This window comes from Lemur catta, chromosome 11 (genome assembly GCF_020740605.2).
Source record: "Lemur catta isolate mLemCat1 chromosome 11, mLemCat1.pri, whole genome shotgun sequence".
Taxonomy (NCBI): domain Eukaryota; kingdom Metazoa; phylum Chordata; class Mammalia; order Primates; family Lemuridae; genus Lemur; species Lemur catta.
Window position 1 is genome coordinate 13,229,358 of NC_059138.1, and position 16,009 is coordinate 13,245,366.

Below are 16,009 nucleotides of genomic sequence, written 5' to 3' on the forward strand. Positions count from 1 at the left end.
GCTTCCATGGCAGCCGAGCAGCATTCACCCCTGAACAGAACTCCTAAGTTCTGGTTTCTCTTAGGATTTCCATGAGGTCCAAGATCTTACACAGGGAAGCCCCTCTCTGCACCGACCCTGGCTTCCGGCTGGCCCCTCTCCCCTAAGGCACATATCAGAGTGGGGCAGAGTCTGATTCCTTATTGGTTTATTTCCTTCTAGAACACTTTAGAGGAGTGGCGTCCTGATTAATACTGACCCAGCTACTCTACATTACTGGGGAGTTAAGTTTAAGAAATCATTTTTGTGAGATAATTGTGCTATCTCTTCTTGATACTTTGTGAGCTAAAACACGCCAACCGCCTGAACTCTGAACACGACTGTGATGCTCCCCAAGGGGACATACGTACTTCGAATTCCCACACGTTAGCTAACATCGTTCCACCTTTTTTATCCCAGACCTCCAAGTACAAACGTTACCATAATAATCCATATCTTATCAGTGTTATCACTAGAACACGTCCCTACCAAATTCATCATTTCCTCCTCCAATGATGACGTTTATCCCTTCCTGCAGGCACCAAACCTCGATCATTTTTCACTCATCCTCTTTCACAATTCTGTACCTAATTTCTCTCATCTATTTTGATTTATTCTTTCAATTATTTGCTAGTATCTATTTCTTTTCCTCAGGAGAGAAAACTACCCTGTAAAGGATTGCAAGATGGGGACAGAAGATAATGCTTAAACTTTGTGTCAAAAGAAATATTTAGTAGCACACCCTGTGCTAAGTTTGCTAACTAGACATTTCCTGCAGGTGGGCTCATTATTTTGCACTCATGGCTTTATTGTTAGCCAGCTTTCATGCATCTTTCCTCCCCATCCCAGCCTCTTGAGATCAGAGACCATTTCAAAAATCCATTTGCAAGGAGTATGCCTCTACTCTTCAAAACGAAGAGTACAGCACAACAAAGCTACTTGATGGAGGTGGGTGGTTAGCTAGGTGCACCCACTAGCTAAGTGACTGGCCTCCCATGGCACCCTCCCAGTGCCACCATGCAAATGCGTGGGTCAGCAAACCACAAGCGAATTCATGTCATAAATCTTTGGGGACCCTTTCAAGTTCAAACCATAAATGTTACATTGGTGGGAGCCAAAGTTCTGCTATAGTTTTTTATCCAACTAGCGGTGCAGTGTGGGTACACTGGGGGGGCTTCCTGAATGACGGTGGGACAGGGAGTTAGAACTAGGATGATGGACAGGCAGACAGTGATGACAAGCTTGCACTTAGCCATGGCGTTGTCTCCTGCTTCTTTAAGGTTGTCGAGGCCATGGAGATCATGCTATTAGCTGTTGTGTCTCCTGTCATCCGCTGTGAATGGCAACTGAAGAATTGGCAGGTGGCGTTAGTGACCACGGTGAGTATCCGCTTCATCTGCTGTGAATGAGCCATGTGGGGGCCTGGGCTCCCCTCCCCCATCCCACAGGGCTGAGAGCCAAAGGATACCTCACTGCTTGTTGGTGTGTTGGCTTCCTAAACTCAAGGGTTCTCGGGTGAAACCAGCACGGGATGCCTTTTTCACCTTTCTCTTTTCCTTGAACTGCTTACTTCCCAGCCCTGGGCAAGAGTCCAGAGGAGAGGAATGCAAATTAGAACAAGTGACCCTTAAGTCTTGGTTAGTCATGGGTTAGGGCAGAGGTCAGATCACTGAGAAGCTACTTAGGCAGTAGTGACTTAACCAATTACCAAATCACCCTCAGTGAATTTTACTCCTTCCACTTTCCTCAGAGACTATTATGAAAAGCCGTATGAATTGCATGACAAGTTTTGCTACAAAGTGGAATTAAGGATATTATCCAATGTTTTCTGAAAAAGTATTAAGTACCAATGAATTGCCAGTAGATTGTGTGTGCGTGCTGGGAAGCCCACAAGCAGCGCCACGTTGCTTAAATAGCAGGTGAGAAAGAGGAAGTGAGGGGAGCTGAGGTCGCGAGGTAGGCAGGAGCCAGAAGCACCCACGCTCTGCGCGCTGACTCCATTCTGGAGCCACCGCCCCCAGCACTGGGCCAACGTGCACAAGTCTCCAAGCAAAAAATACCTGATACAGATCCATATTAGTTTTTTCCAATTACAATTTTGTATAACAAAAGTCAATTTTATGTAAAAGCATTATTGACTTCATAGTCATTTACATTTCTCATCGGGTGGATATGAAAGTACACCTTCTATCATAGAGCTCTGTGGGATTTTTTTTTTTTTACTCTTAAGAGGCTCCTGATATGTGAAAATGCTGGCGGCCATGCCTGGGGGGTGGGAGCCATTGGAGGGCTCTCAGGAGGGATGTGGCCAGTTTTCCAAGAACCCCGAGGGCCGAGCTAGAGGGTGGTGGCCAGCGCGGGGGCTGTGGTGACGAGTGTTAGAGTGTGCAGAGGTGAGGCTGTGTGTTCTGGAGTATTTAGGAGACAGAACCGCCAAGGAGGTCAAAGAACTGCAAGGTGTGGAGAGAAGGTTGATTTATGTGGTATTTAAGCTGGTTTTAATGAAGACAGGGCTTTGTAGGGGCCAAGGGAAAACATCCCTTTCACCCTCTGCAGGTTGACTGAAGAATCAACTGGAAAAAGGCAGATTAACAGAAAATGCATACGAAATTTTAGTATGCATAGCATAGGGGAATTGCAGTAGGATGATTACTATGCCTATATACCCTTTGCTTGCTTTTTGCATGAATTATTTTTATTCTGTACTTTTAGAACAGAAAGTTTGTATTTTTACTTACTTTTTTAGAGACAGGGTCTCACTCTGTCACCCAGGTTGGAGTGCGGTGGCACAATCACAGCTCACTGCAGCCTCAAACTCTTGGGCTCAAGTGATCCTCCTGCCTGAGCCTCCTGAGTAGCTAAAACTATAGGTGTGCACCACTGCACCCAGCCCCACAGAGGTTTTCTTTGTGCAAGACTGTGGTTTTCAAAGCGTCCTTGTAATGCTTTTTGTCATGGGCACATGTGCACGAGAGCCCCACCTTTGTGGCCTCTCCATTCCATTTTGTTGGGGTTTTGGTGTAAGTGACTCCATTTTGATTCTGACAACTTTCACAAAAGCATTAGTTGCCAATCCCTGTATCTTTAGGGTCATGGCTGAAACTTTAATTGTAACTTCTCTGCACCCAGTTGGTTGTAGGTATGGACGTCTTATTTCCCGAGAATGTCGGAGATCCAGGTGTGTGGCATTTGCATCTGCCACTTCTACAAAATTATATGATGCAATGACAGCTCACCTTTCATTGGTTGCATTTGTGTCCTAATGGTGCCTAAAGAGGCTCCTTAATAGCAGTTGCACGTGTTCCCTTGTTAGGTGGATCAAAGCTCAGAAGGCTTTTCTCTAAGTAACTAAACTCACCCACAGAGTGACTGCTTCCTGCTCTGTGTTCCTTCCATTCTCCGGTTTTTTAGTCTGTCATTCCTGGGCCTGACTGAGTCCCATCTGACTCGGGCATCTGTCCCCTGGGCTCACTGGCAACAATCTTGCTACGAGGCTGATGAGCAACAGTTTCCCGGGCTTCACAGCCCCTAACCCCAACTCCACATTTCCCATAATAACCTGGCTTGAGCAGTTGTTAACTGAAAATCTAAAGGATGTGGGTGTATTATGTCCATTGTGTTTTGCATATAAGAGAGTTAATGCTAAAGAAATAAAACTTCACGTGGTGCTTAAATCAGAAAGAGAAGAGTCATTTTCACACTAAGGATAGGCACCTGCAGAAAAGAGCAGACCCACCAAAGGGAGGAAGGAAAAGGGGATGGCAGAGTGAGGGGGTGGCAGAGAGGGAGAGAGGCAGAAAGAAAGGGGAGGACAGGGAGGGAGTTTTATCTCTGAACTCTCCCAAACAGGGTTACAGAATCAGAGTTATAAGCTTTGGGTGTGACCGTACCAGGTTCATTGCCCAACGCACAGCAAGTCAGTACACGGAGATGCTGAGTTGCAGCAGAGAAAGAGGTTTAATCACAAGGCAGCCAAACAAGGAAACGGGAGATAACCTCAAAGCCACCTCCCAGAGGAGTTTGGGGCTTGGGACTTGAAGGGGTTTGGCTGAGCAGTGGGCCGAGGTGCGGAGATGGTTGATCGCAGAAAGGGTGCAGGGCGGAGTCGCTGGTCAGTTCCTCCGTGCGGGTCTTCAAACTGGTTGGCATCAGCTGTTCAGCTGGAATTCAGGATCTGAAAAACATCTTAATTTATCAACAAAAGCCTTATGATTCTAACGTCAGGGATCCAGTCTATGAGAAAAATGGGGTTAGTATGCAGTGTTCCATGGCTTTCGGTTAGTAAGCAGCTGCAGGAACTGAGCCAAAGTGCAGCCTGATTAATGCTTAATTATAACTATATTGCTGTCCAGAACCCGCCATGGAATTCTTTCTAACCCTGTGACGACAGCTTCACGGGCTAACGTAGGCTTTGAGTCAAGGCTTCTGTCCTAGAAATACAGTACACAGGGCAAAATCATAGCTCCTGTTCAAGAATATATGATGGTTTTTTATAGTTCCTCGTGGAAGAAATGCATTCGAGTCTTGCTTATGAAGAGTAAAGAAGAAAGAAAAAGAGAAAGCAAAGCAAGCAGGCGGAGAGAAACAGCTTTTCTGCTTTTTCTTTTTAACCTAGAAATACAAGTTAACAGCTTTCCTTTGATTACCCTGGAGGCGATCAGTCAGGGCTCTTGCCGAAGAGGAAAGGCAGTGGAGCTGCTTGAAGGCAGAAAAATAAGTAGCCTAAAGGCAGAGACATGAGCTGACATCTCAGGCTGAATTGAAATGCTGGTATCAAATCCCAGGTCCCTGAACTATTTCAGGCGAGGACAAGCCATTGTGCAAACAAGGGGAAAAAAGTAGGTTTATCTTAGCATTTATGTGTGTTTTGAAGAGCTTTTTAAGTGCACGATTGGTTTTGGTGTTTAAAGTTTGTTTACTCATAACAACATGAAGACTGCTCCTGGTCGCCTCAGCTTGCCTAGGGAATAAGGCAGCGCATGAAGGAATAGAAATTTTTAAAAATTATGATGGAAATTCACAATTACACACCTGAGTGGAGTCGAAGCCATCCCCTGGGTTCGGAGGAAGGAGGTTACCTGTTCTGAGGACACTTGTTTCCACCTGGTGGCAGGGTCTTCAAGGTGTGGGATCATCGAACAAGCATGAACACCTGCCAGGGGCAAGGGCTTCGTGCAACTCTTTACAAAGTTCTTTAACTTTTACCCCTCATGTATTTCCAATCTACTGTTAGTGAAGATGGATGAATGGTTAATGCAGTAAATTAACATCTTCCGAAAACTCTGAGAGAACCACTTTGTCTCGCTCCCACCTGCAGATGGTGTTTTTTGGCTACATGGTTTCCAGCATCCTCTTTGGTCTCCTGGCTGACAGATACGGCCGTTGGAAGGTAGGTCGGGCCCCGCAGTACAACTTGGAATTTTCTGTGGCATTCTTACTACTGTTTCTCATTAGTGGGCATTTCCCTATCAATACCGATAAATAGAACATGCAGCGATTTCCTTCCTTGACAGGCTCGTGTCTTTTTTTTTTTCTTTTTTGAGACAGAGTCTTGTTCTGTCACCCTGGGTAGAGTGTAGTGGCATCATCAGAGTTCACTGCAACCTCAAACTCCTGGGCTTGAGCTATCTTTTTGCCTCAGCCACAACAGGGGCTGGGACTACAGGTGCACACCACAATACCTGGCTAATTTTTGTATTTTTAGTAGAGACAAGTTCTTGCTATTGCTCAGGCTGGTCTTGAACTCCTGACCTCAAGTAATCCTCCCTCCTCGGCCTCCCAGAGTGCTAAGATTACAGGTGTCAGCCACCGCGCCTGGCCCAGGCTTGTGTCTTGATCTCTCGTCCCTTCCCAAGGTACCTGTCGCCACACCTGGTCCCCTGCAGTCTGGATATGGAGTTTGAGAAAGGGAGATGCATGTATTCAGCTCTAGATGTCTCTACCAAGAAGCTGTTTAGGACTTGAAGGAACAGCAAAAAGGACTAGGCACTGCAAAGTGGCTGTACTTGAAAATTTAAAGGTTGGGACTTCTGAACACCCATGGACTGGTTGTGCACCCCACCATTTGAATGGTTTCATTACTCGGAGGAAGGGGTGGTTTAGCGTAGTGGGGTTGAGAACAGAAAGGGTGGCTCTGCGGTCAATGAGAGCATGAGTCTGTTCCCCGGTTATCAACACATCCGCCTAGGGGAAGTGTCAGTAAGGAGAAATGGAAAAGGCTGGTTTTATTCCTCGGGGCAGCCCTATCTCTCCTGGGTGGTTTTCCTCTCTTGTTGCTGTTGATGCTTTTCGAGATCTTTTTAAAGGTGATCTTGTGTTTTTGCAATAGAAGCAGACTCCTCTTTGGTCGTTTGAGGTTGTTTCCCTCTTAAATGGTTTGATCTGGCTTTTCAGCGATTGGAGCTGCAAGCTCATGACTTTAGAGGCCTTATTTTTCTTTCTTTTGGAGAGTTTTAGAGACCCCATGGGCCCCATTGACAAGTTCATGAGTCCGATTGTTGCCCTAAAGTTAATTTGGTGTCTCTTAACTAATGTGACTAGGTCTTCATCTGGTCCCTTGAGGAAGGTAGAGTTTAAAAGGGTATCACTGGATGATTTTGAAGACTCACATCTGCCATACTGGAATATTGTTTGGAAGTTTTTTTTCAAACTATTCAAAATAATTGAGGGCAGGTTTATCTGGTCTTTGTTTACATTGTTGGATCTTCTGATAAATAGTTTTTGGAAATATTTGTGGTATAACATTATGAAGCACTTTTGCAAAGTTGCAAATTCACTCTTGGTCTTCCATACTATTTTTATTAAAAGCTTCTAAAGCATTATTTCAATTTGCCTTTTTTAGCCATTCATATACCAGTGTGGATTCTCTGATAGAGGTGAGAATATCTGGGGTCATAAGTTCAGACATTCAAATTCCTTTGTAAGTCCTAGGTGGTTTTTAGTTGGGTCTGGAAAATCCTTTACAATATTTTTAAGTTCAGTTTTGGTCCACGATTATATATGAATGCTGGTTCTCCCCTTCCTGTTACTGGTTTTACTCTGAAAGGGGCAGTTAGAAGGGTGCTCTGTGACTTTATTTACTGAGTGATTGATTTTCCTTCTCCCATGGCTGAGGAGGGGGTGGAAGAAGTTCATACATCAGGACGTGGAAGGTTGGACTAAAGTGGACATAAAGGTGTTAGAAAGGCCACAGAGGAGCAGAGGAAAGAAGAGGTTTCCAAGGTTTTCTTTAGCTCTAAAATAGTCTCTGACAATTTTGTTTACCTCCTAGAGGTAAGCAGTTTTTCCTGTACCTCTCTTAGAAGCTTCTAGATACCATTGAAAGTAGGCCTCCCATTCAATTTGTCTGGTTCTAAAACCTGGGTTTTTTCCTCCAATTCTGCACACAAACATATTAATTTAGGAACTCCAGAAGACCCCCATTTTGGCCATTGTGATTTGAGGTCACCCTGAGTCATGTCAGTCCATTTACTTAGGTATTTGCAAGGTACGTTCTGTAGGTGTTATAATACCTACACATCCAGCTGGTGTTTCCAAGGTGGGTTGTCCCTTAAATGCAAGTTCAGTTTTTGACAAGTAGTTTTCCATGATTTTAGAAATTCCTTTTCAAAAATGACCAAGGCTGGGACAGTGTATCAGGTTGGAGTATGCTGCTATATGAGTGTCACTCCTCAGTCAACAGTGAGCCACAAATTGCTCTTTTACATGCCTCAGAATCTCTGATCATCTTATATCGGCAGACTGTTACGGTGCTGGGTACCAAACCCTTCTGTGCACCTTCTGGCTTAGCCAAAAGTCCCTGCAAATGTTCTTCTTGCAGGGAGGCCTGATGAGACGGCTACGCATCATGAACAAATGTGAAGCCTCTAGTCCCCTAGAGCACCCAACCAGGTTTGGAGGGAGCAAGTGTCTCTTAACTTCCAGACACCCTCATGTACCTTTTGGTTGGAAGGTGGCAGGAACTGGTCACAAATGAAAAGATAAGTCCAAATTACATGCACTAAGCATTACAGGTCTTTCAGAATTTGTCTACTAGGTTTTCTGGTCCTCACCAGAGGGCTGGCCCCCACCTCCAAATTACAAGCAATAGTAAACAGCTGCAATTTTAAAAGTAGGCTATGTAAGCCCAAAAAAAATAAAACCACCAGTGCTAGACTGACTGCCAGTTCCGTAACCCAAACCTCCTGCCATGAGGCAACCACGGAGAAGGTAGAAGTTCTCCGCGGATCCCTTTGCCTGAATCTCCTGTCCAGAGACTGAAACAGAGGCCCTCACTCTTAAAGGGAAGAGAGAGTTTGAAAAAGAAGCCCAAATAAAATCTAGACCTAAACTGAAAGGAAGGTGGGTGATTTCATCTGGGCTTGTTTTTCAAACGGTAAATCTTGATCTAAAGGAATAAACTGAGGCAAAATTTAACAGAAGCAGTGAGTTATTTGGGCCAAGGTTGAGGACAGCAGCCCAGGAGTCATAGATTCAAGTTGCCCTGAATATATGCTCCAAGTAGGAGCGGTTACAAGTGGGTCTTTTAAGGGGGTGCGGGGGGCAAGAAGTCTGGGGGCAGTTCCTAAGTTGTTGACCAAGAACCCACATTGGTTCATTAAGGTAGCTGAAGCTACCGACTGGCTATACGTTGTTCTTTATATCACAAATTCCAGCAACATAAAGACAAATGGTGAGGGTCACATTGTGCAACTTGGGGTAACATTTTGGATAATTTGTGAGCTAGTCTGGAAACTACAGGGAAGGAAAGAAAAAAAAAACAAAGTGCCTTTAAACAATTACCCCCAGGCATGAGTGCAGGGAACGTGACTGAAGTCTCGTGCTCACGTCTCCCTGGGCCTGATAAATTTCCATAGCTCACATTCCTCAGACTGCTCTGAGCCACTTCACTTTCCCAAGCTGATGGATGTGCATAGTTAAAACACTAGAAAGGGAATTTGCAGGTATAAACATAAGCAGCTACACATTACTTAACTTTGGTATAGCTTTGAAACTAAGCTACTTGCTCAAGGTCAGACACCTACTAAGATAAAACATCAAAACGTAAATTATGTCTTCTGATTACAAACCCAGGTCTCTCTTGTTCTTGTTTGATTTCTGGTGACGAAGGCCTCTATAAACATAAACACAAAGAGAAACCTCAAAGGAAAACATTAATAGAATTGGATGTATGCTTTAAAGCACATAAAACAAATATCATAGCTGCCTGCAAATTAGGATGAGAACACAAGTGTCTCAAAAGAAAAAGTGCACAAAAAGACATCTTATAAAAAGAAGAAAAGCAAATGGTCAAGAAACCTTGAAAAAACATTAAAGCACAGGAGTTATCAAAAACAAGATTTCATGGCGAGATACAACTTTCTCCTTATCAAATCCATATCAAACATCAAATCCATAAGGAAATTTTCTTTTTTCAAAAAATCCTGCACTGCAGAAACAGACATTTTCATGCCTTGCAAGTATATAGACAGCCTCATTATATCTTATTTGTATTATATCATTATTATATGTATATAATATTATATCATTATGCCCTATTGGTATAATTTTTCTGACTATCAGCTTGGCAGTATGAATCAAGAACCTTGAAACTATTCTGCTAACCTGACAATTTGTTCTCCAGAAATCTAGTTTACTGAGGTTAAAAGAGAAGATGTAACAATTTATGCATGGACATCATCATAGCTTATTTTAATAATGAGAAGATTTGAAATAACCTCAGCATTCAACAATAGGGGAAGGGTTTATGTATTATATTACGTGTATTAAAGTACATTTTCCCACTAGAATATTTTACAGCCATTGAAAAGTTGTTTTCCCACTGGATGTGGTGGCTCATACCTGTAATCCTAGCACGTTGGGAGGCTGAGGCTGGAGGATCATTGAGGCCAGGAGGTAGAGAGCAATCTCTATAAAAAAAAATTTTAAAACTTGCTGGCTATGGTGGCACAGAAAGTCCTGTAGTCCCAGCTACTCGGGAGGCTGAGGCAGGAGTTTGAGGTTGCTGTGAGCTATGATGACGCCACTGCACTCTAGCCTGTGCCACAGAGCAAGACCCTGTGTCACACATACAAAAAAATGTCAATGATATTTTCTCTGGGTTGGACAGTCGGGGTGATTTCAATTTTTTTCTTTTTTTTTTTCTTCTTTTTTATCTACTATGAACTTATATGGTTCTTATAATTGGAGAAAAAGCAAATACCTTAAATTTTCTTCTCGTACTTATTGCAACATAGTGCATTATTATAGTCCTAACAGCCTTGAGAGTGGGCAGGGCGTGTTTGTGCTCCCTGAGGTACAAGTTTTGGTCCCTGCCACCTGGGAGGGTGGGCACAGTAGGGTGGTTTTAAAGAATGGTCCAAACATGGCATGTCTGGGCTTTGAGACAGTAGGATGGCGTGGGTTGTATTGTTTGATTGTGAGACACCAATGAGCTTGCGATAGACTAGCTTCTCGCAGAAGCAAACATCTGGATGGAAGGTAAGAATCACCTTCAGAGGGTAGGTTTTCTCCCTTCCCTCACTGAGGCAGGTCCATTAACAAATCCTCTTCTGTTGCTTCAGATCTTGCTGATCTCGTTCCTGTGGGGAGCCTATTTCTCCCTGCTGACCTCTTTCGCTCCCTCATACATCTGGTTTGTCTTCCTGCGGATGATGGTGGGCTGTGGTGTGTCCGGCCACGCGCAAGGGTAAAGATTTCACCCAGCGGACCCCAGACAGAAATGCGTTCCCTTGTGGCAACTTACACGTACGCTGCACTTAGTGGGCCAACAGCATCGATAAATTGCGAATTTGTAGGCTTCACTTGTGCTAATCCATTTTGAGCTTTTTGTTTGTTTGTTAGTGATGGCTGCTTATTTATTGCTCCACTGGAGCAATTTGCTCCCCAAAATGATGCTCGATGGTGAGCCTAGCAGAGTGCTAGACTGAGTGTGTTAGTTTTTTTATTCCTAAGGCTACTCATTATTTTCTAGATGAATAATATTTTGTTAGACTAAATACTAAGAAAAAGTGCCATATTAGGTAGGTAACAAAAGTGTCAGTAGAAACACAATTGATTCGTTTCTTGAGAATCTGTTGGAAGAGTTTAGTTTGGCCATAAGCACCTGTTAACATTAGGAATAACCATTGCAAAGTGTCATGACGCTATGACTTAAGACAGGGCCAAAGTGAATTTCAAGCAGGGTAGGTTGTATTGAAACAGACATGGTGCCACTTGTCTGGTATCGTGCATGGGTATGAAAGTTGTTCTGCTAAATGTTCTGGTCCTTGGGAGCCTCCCTTAAATTAACAGGACCAGGTGATTCTCTCCTGGGTGCCATGGAGCAAGTTATCTTAAAATATATTAGATGTCAAAGCACCTAATTACTGCTCGTGTGTTAGGAAAAGAATTGTTCTTCCCTGAGGCACAAGTTAAGCTTTGAGCCTTGGAGCCCTACAGGTGTGGAAGCTAAGTAGAATTTTAAAATATCCCTCAGAAAACAGCCAATAAATACGTTAAAAACCCTGAACCCTGACTAATAAGAGCAACAAAGAAGAGCAATTAGGAAACTGATGGAATATGATTCCATTCATTCTTCTAGTCACAAAATTAATGTGTACTTAATTAGAAACCTGCGCTTTGACTGCCATCATTAGTTGAGAAAACTATTTACTGTCTCTTGGGTGTATTTTAATTTTCCAAGTATGTTTTAGAATAGAAAATCGCACTTTGGCAAACATTTGTCAGTGCTTCTCTTAGCAAGAAACGATATGGCTAATACCTCTTAAGTGGTAGAAGGTTTAAAATAACTTTGGGAGTAAAAATGTAAACAGAGCAGCAGCTGGAAAGGTTACTTTTTACTGTTCCTTTGTGTGTGTACTAGCCGTAACAATTATATTTTCATGTATGAGAAACTTCTCTGTTTTTGAATTCTTTATTCCTGTGACAAGAATTATGATTGTTTTTAAAAAGATTGTTTTTTAAAAAAATTATGATTGTTTTTAAAAAGATTTGGTTTTATAAAAACTATTATTATTTTTCCTTCTTTCCCTTCAGGCTAATCATAAAGACTGAATTTTTGCCCACAAAATATCGAGGCTACATGCTACCCTTGTCTCAGGTAAGGGAAAACAAAAGTTCTCCCGAGTCTTCTGCATTCTATAGGATGTTATGTACATACAGGCATACCTCAGAGATATTTCAGGTTTGGTTCCAGATCACTGAAATAAAGAAAAAATCACAAAGCAAGTGACACGAATGTTTTGGTTTCCTGGTACATGCAAAAGTTATGTTTACCCCATCCTGTAGTCTAGTAACTGTGCAATAGCATTATGTCTAGAAAAAGGTACATACCTTAATGTAAACGTACTTTATTGGTAAAAAAGGCTAATGATCATCTGAGCCTTCAGAGGGTAATAATCCTTTTGCTGGTGGAAGGTCTTGCCTTGATGTTGATGGCTGCTGAGTGGTCAGGGTGGTGGTTGCTGAAATTTAGGTGGCTGTGACAGCTTCTTCAAATAAGACAACAGTAATGTTTGCTACACTGATTGACTCTTCCTTTTATGAAAGAGTTCTCTGTGCATGCGATGCTGTTTGATAGCATTTTACCCACAGTAGAACTCCTTTCAAAACTGGAGTCAGTCCTCCCCAACCCTGCCACTGCTTCATCAACTAAGTTTACGGAATCTTGTAAATCCTTTGTTGTCATCTCAACAAAGTTCACAGCATCTTCACCAGGAGTAGATTCCATCTCAAGAAACCACTGTCTTTGCTCATCCATAAGAAGCAACTCTTGGCCGGGTGCGGTGGCTCACGCCTGTAATCCTAGCACTCTGGGAGGCCGAGGCAGGTGGATCGCTCGAGGTCAGGAGTTCAAGACCAGCCTGAGCAAGAGCGACACCCCGTCTCTACTAAAAATAGAAAGAAATGATCTGGCCAACTAAAATATATATATAAAAAAAATTAGCCGGGCGTGGTGGCGCATGCCTGTAGTCCCAGCTACTCGGGAGGCTGAGGCAGTAGGATCGCTTAAGCCCAGGAGTTTGAGGTTGCTGTGAGCTAGGCTGACGCCACGGCGCTCGCTCTAGCCTGGGCAATAAAGCGATAGTCTGTCTCAAAAAAAAAAAAAAAAAAAGCGACCCCTCATCCATTCAAGTTTGATCATGAGATTGTAGCAATTCAGTCACATCTTCAGCCTCCACTTCTAATTCCAGTTCTCTTGCTTTTTCCACCATGTCTGCAGTCACTTCCTCCACCAAAGTCTTGAGCCCCTCAAAGTCATCCACAAGGGCTGGAATCAGCTTCTTCCAAACTCCTGTTAATGTAGATATTTTGACTTCTTCCCATGAGTCACAAGTAGTGTGGATGCTAAGAGAACCCTGTCTTGGATGCAGTCCTCCGTATTGGCTTCTAATTAGCCCCTTGTTCAGGAATTCCACTAAGATTTCTACTTTACCATTAAATCCTGCCCTTAGGTCGAAACAACCATGACCATAAGTCCTACCCTTAGGCAGATTCACATAACATTCTTGCCTTTTCTGCAGAAATCAATTCCAATTGTCCTATACATTCCTTCCCTATGGTATGTAACTCTAGGTCTAGTGGGATAATGGCTCAGGGATCCACCATCTCCTCTTATCTCGCAGCTGCCTGGGACAGGGCTTCTGTTCATAAGTCCCTATTAAGTGTTTCTTTCTGAGAAACTGGATTTGTCAGCCTCTTTCTTCACCCTTTCATAACCATACTGTGAGCAGACGTGCTGTCATCCAGCCTTTGTTATCCTATTTCTAGAGCACAGGCAGAGTAGATTTAGCATTGTTCTTAATGGCCCTAGGATTTTCAGGATGGTCAATGAGCATTGGCTTCAACTTAAAGTCATGAGCTGCATCATTAGCCCCTATCAAGAGAGTCAGCCTGTCCTTTGAAGCTTTGAAACCAGGCATTGACTTCTCCTCTAGCTATGAAAGTCCTGTAAAGCATCTTCTTTCAGTAGAAGGCTATTTCATCTACACTGAGAAGCTGTTGTCTAGTGTAGCCGCCTTCATCAATAATTCTAGCAGGATCATCTAGATAACTTGCAGCAGCTTCTCCATCAGCACTTGCTGCTTCACCTTGTATTTTATGTATGGAGATGACTTTTTCCCTTAAATTTCATGAACCAAACTCTGCTAACTTCAAACTTTTCTTCTGTAGCTTCCTCACCTACAGAAGGTAGGGTTATTAACTGGCCTAATTTCAATATTGTTGGATCTCGGGGTATAGGGAGGCCCAAGGAGAGGGACAGGGGAATGGCTGGTTGGTGGAGCAGTCACAACACACACGTTTATCATTTTTAAGTTTGCCATTTTATGTGGGTGCCATTTGTACTGCCCGAAAACAATTACCATAGTGATATCAAAGATCACTGATCACCACAACAGATATAATAATGAAAAAGTTTGAAATATTGTGAAAATTACCAAAACGTGACACAGACAGGAAATGAGCTCATACTGTTGGGGGAAAAAATGGCACCAATAGACTTGCTCCATGCAAGGTTGCCACAAACCTTCAATCTGTGTGTGTGTGTTGGGGGAACCAAAACTTGCGATATCTGTGAAGCACAGCAGAATGAGGTGTGCCTGTACATACTTTTTCTTCTGGTTGGTTGTTCTCTGGTTAATACACTGACTGTTACTTGGCACCAGCCAGCGAGCACTGGGAATGCTCAAAGTCAGAGGTCCAATGCCAAGATTTTCTGAGTCCAGGACTCTGCCATCCAACAGTGCCATTTAGAATGCAGTAACCAGAAATACTCCAGTGACTGGTTTCACGGGAATGGCAGAAGCCCAGGAATGCATCTGGGATGAACTTTCCCTCCCCACTGAGTCTTCAGTGGCGGGTCCCAGCTCCTACCCCCTTAGGGTGCCCTTCCTCCCTTCCAAGGCTCTGGTGTTCGCAAGTCCGGAATCGGCTCATGCCTGAGGGAACGTGCCATGACTGCCACCTCCCACTGTCCCGTCTACTCAGGTGAGAGGACTGAGGCACCCCCAGGGCCTCCTCAGGCCCCTGCTGGCCATCAGTTAGAGGTTTTCAATCCAGAAGACATGTCGGTGAAGGGGCCCTATACCGTCTGTGATGATCCAAGAGCCCTGACCTTTCAGGACTGGGGAAAAGATGACCCTTCCCACTGAAGCATCATGTGTTTGGCAGTAGATAAAGTGGTAGGAGAATATTTTGTTGCTATTGTTACTAAACTTAGGCAATGACAAAAATAAAAACCTAACAAGCACTGAATACTAACTCTATGTCCCTCCCAGATCTCTTCTTCTGATCTTTGAGGTGGAGGCAAACACTTTTAACACTTACTGATTGGATTTTACAGTTGGTGTTATTTGCTGATCATGGTCGTGCTCAAGCTCACCCACCGGCATTTCTCTTGTCCCCGTCCCTCACACCTTGACGCGCTTCCTGCTTATGTCTCTTCTTTGCGAGTTGTCCTTTCCAGGTCCTCAGGGATTTTCTAGGCTACTCCATGGGTTTAGGCATCTATGTATCTGTGACCCTGAGTCTTTATCCACAACTAAAAGCACCTCCTTAAACTTCAGACCCAGGTAGCCAGTGACCTCATGGTCACTTGAATGTCTTACAAATACAAGATATTCAGAACTAATCCCTTGATCTTCCCCTGAATCCTCTGAGTTCTGTGTTTCCACTGTCAGTTAATAGTGAACATTGTCCCATCAGTTTTCTAGGCCACAAACTCTGCCATCCTGGTCGCTCCCTGCCCTTCATCCCTATTTGATCACTAGCCCTGCTGACTCAGCCCCTGTTGTTGGACCCTCAATCCGCGTGTCCACCCGCAAACCCTGTCACCTTTATCTCCAAATCTATTAGTCAAAAAAATGTTTTTGTACAATTAGTATGTGTCAAAAATGCATCCAATAAAAATAAAATTTAATAAAACCCTCTTTAAATCATTTCACTAAAATCGTATTCAGTGCCACATCACCTGTTACCTGGTCTAATGCAG

The 16,009-nt window shown here is 43.5% G+C and overlaps 1 protein-coding gene and 1 pseudogene across 1 annotated transcript in view; both read left to right on the forward strand.

Annotated features, from left to right (window-relative positions):
* Positions 1–16,009, forward strand: part of SVOPL (SVOP like) — a 64,275-nt gene that overhangs the window by 14,558 nt on the left and 33,708 nt on the right. Inside the window, exons 5-8 of the mRNA XM_045565322.1 lie at positions 1,299–1,397; positions 5,336–5,407; positions 10,581–10,705; positions 12,055–12,118. Of these exons, the coding sequence (XP_045421278.1) occupies positions 1,299–1,397; positions 5,336–5,407; positions 10,581–10,705; positions 12,055–12,118 (360 nt within the window). The remainder of the gene's footprint in view (positions 1–1,298; positions 1,398–5,335; positions 5,408–10,580; positions 10,706–12,054; positions 12,119–16,009) is intronic.
* LOC123647867 lies at positions 8,020–8,085 on the forward strand (annotated as a pseudogene).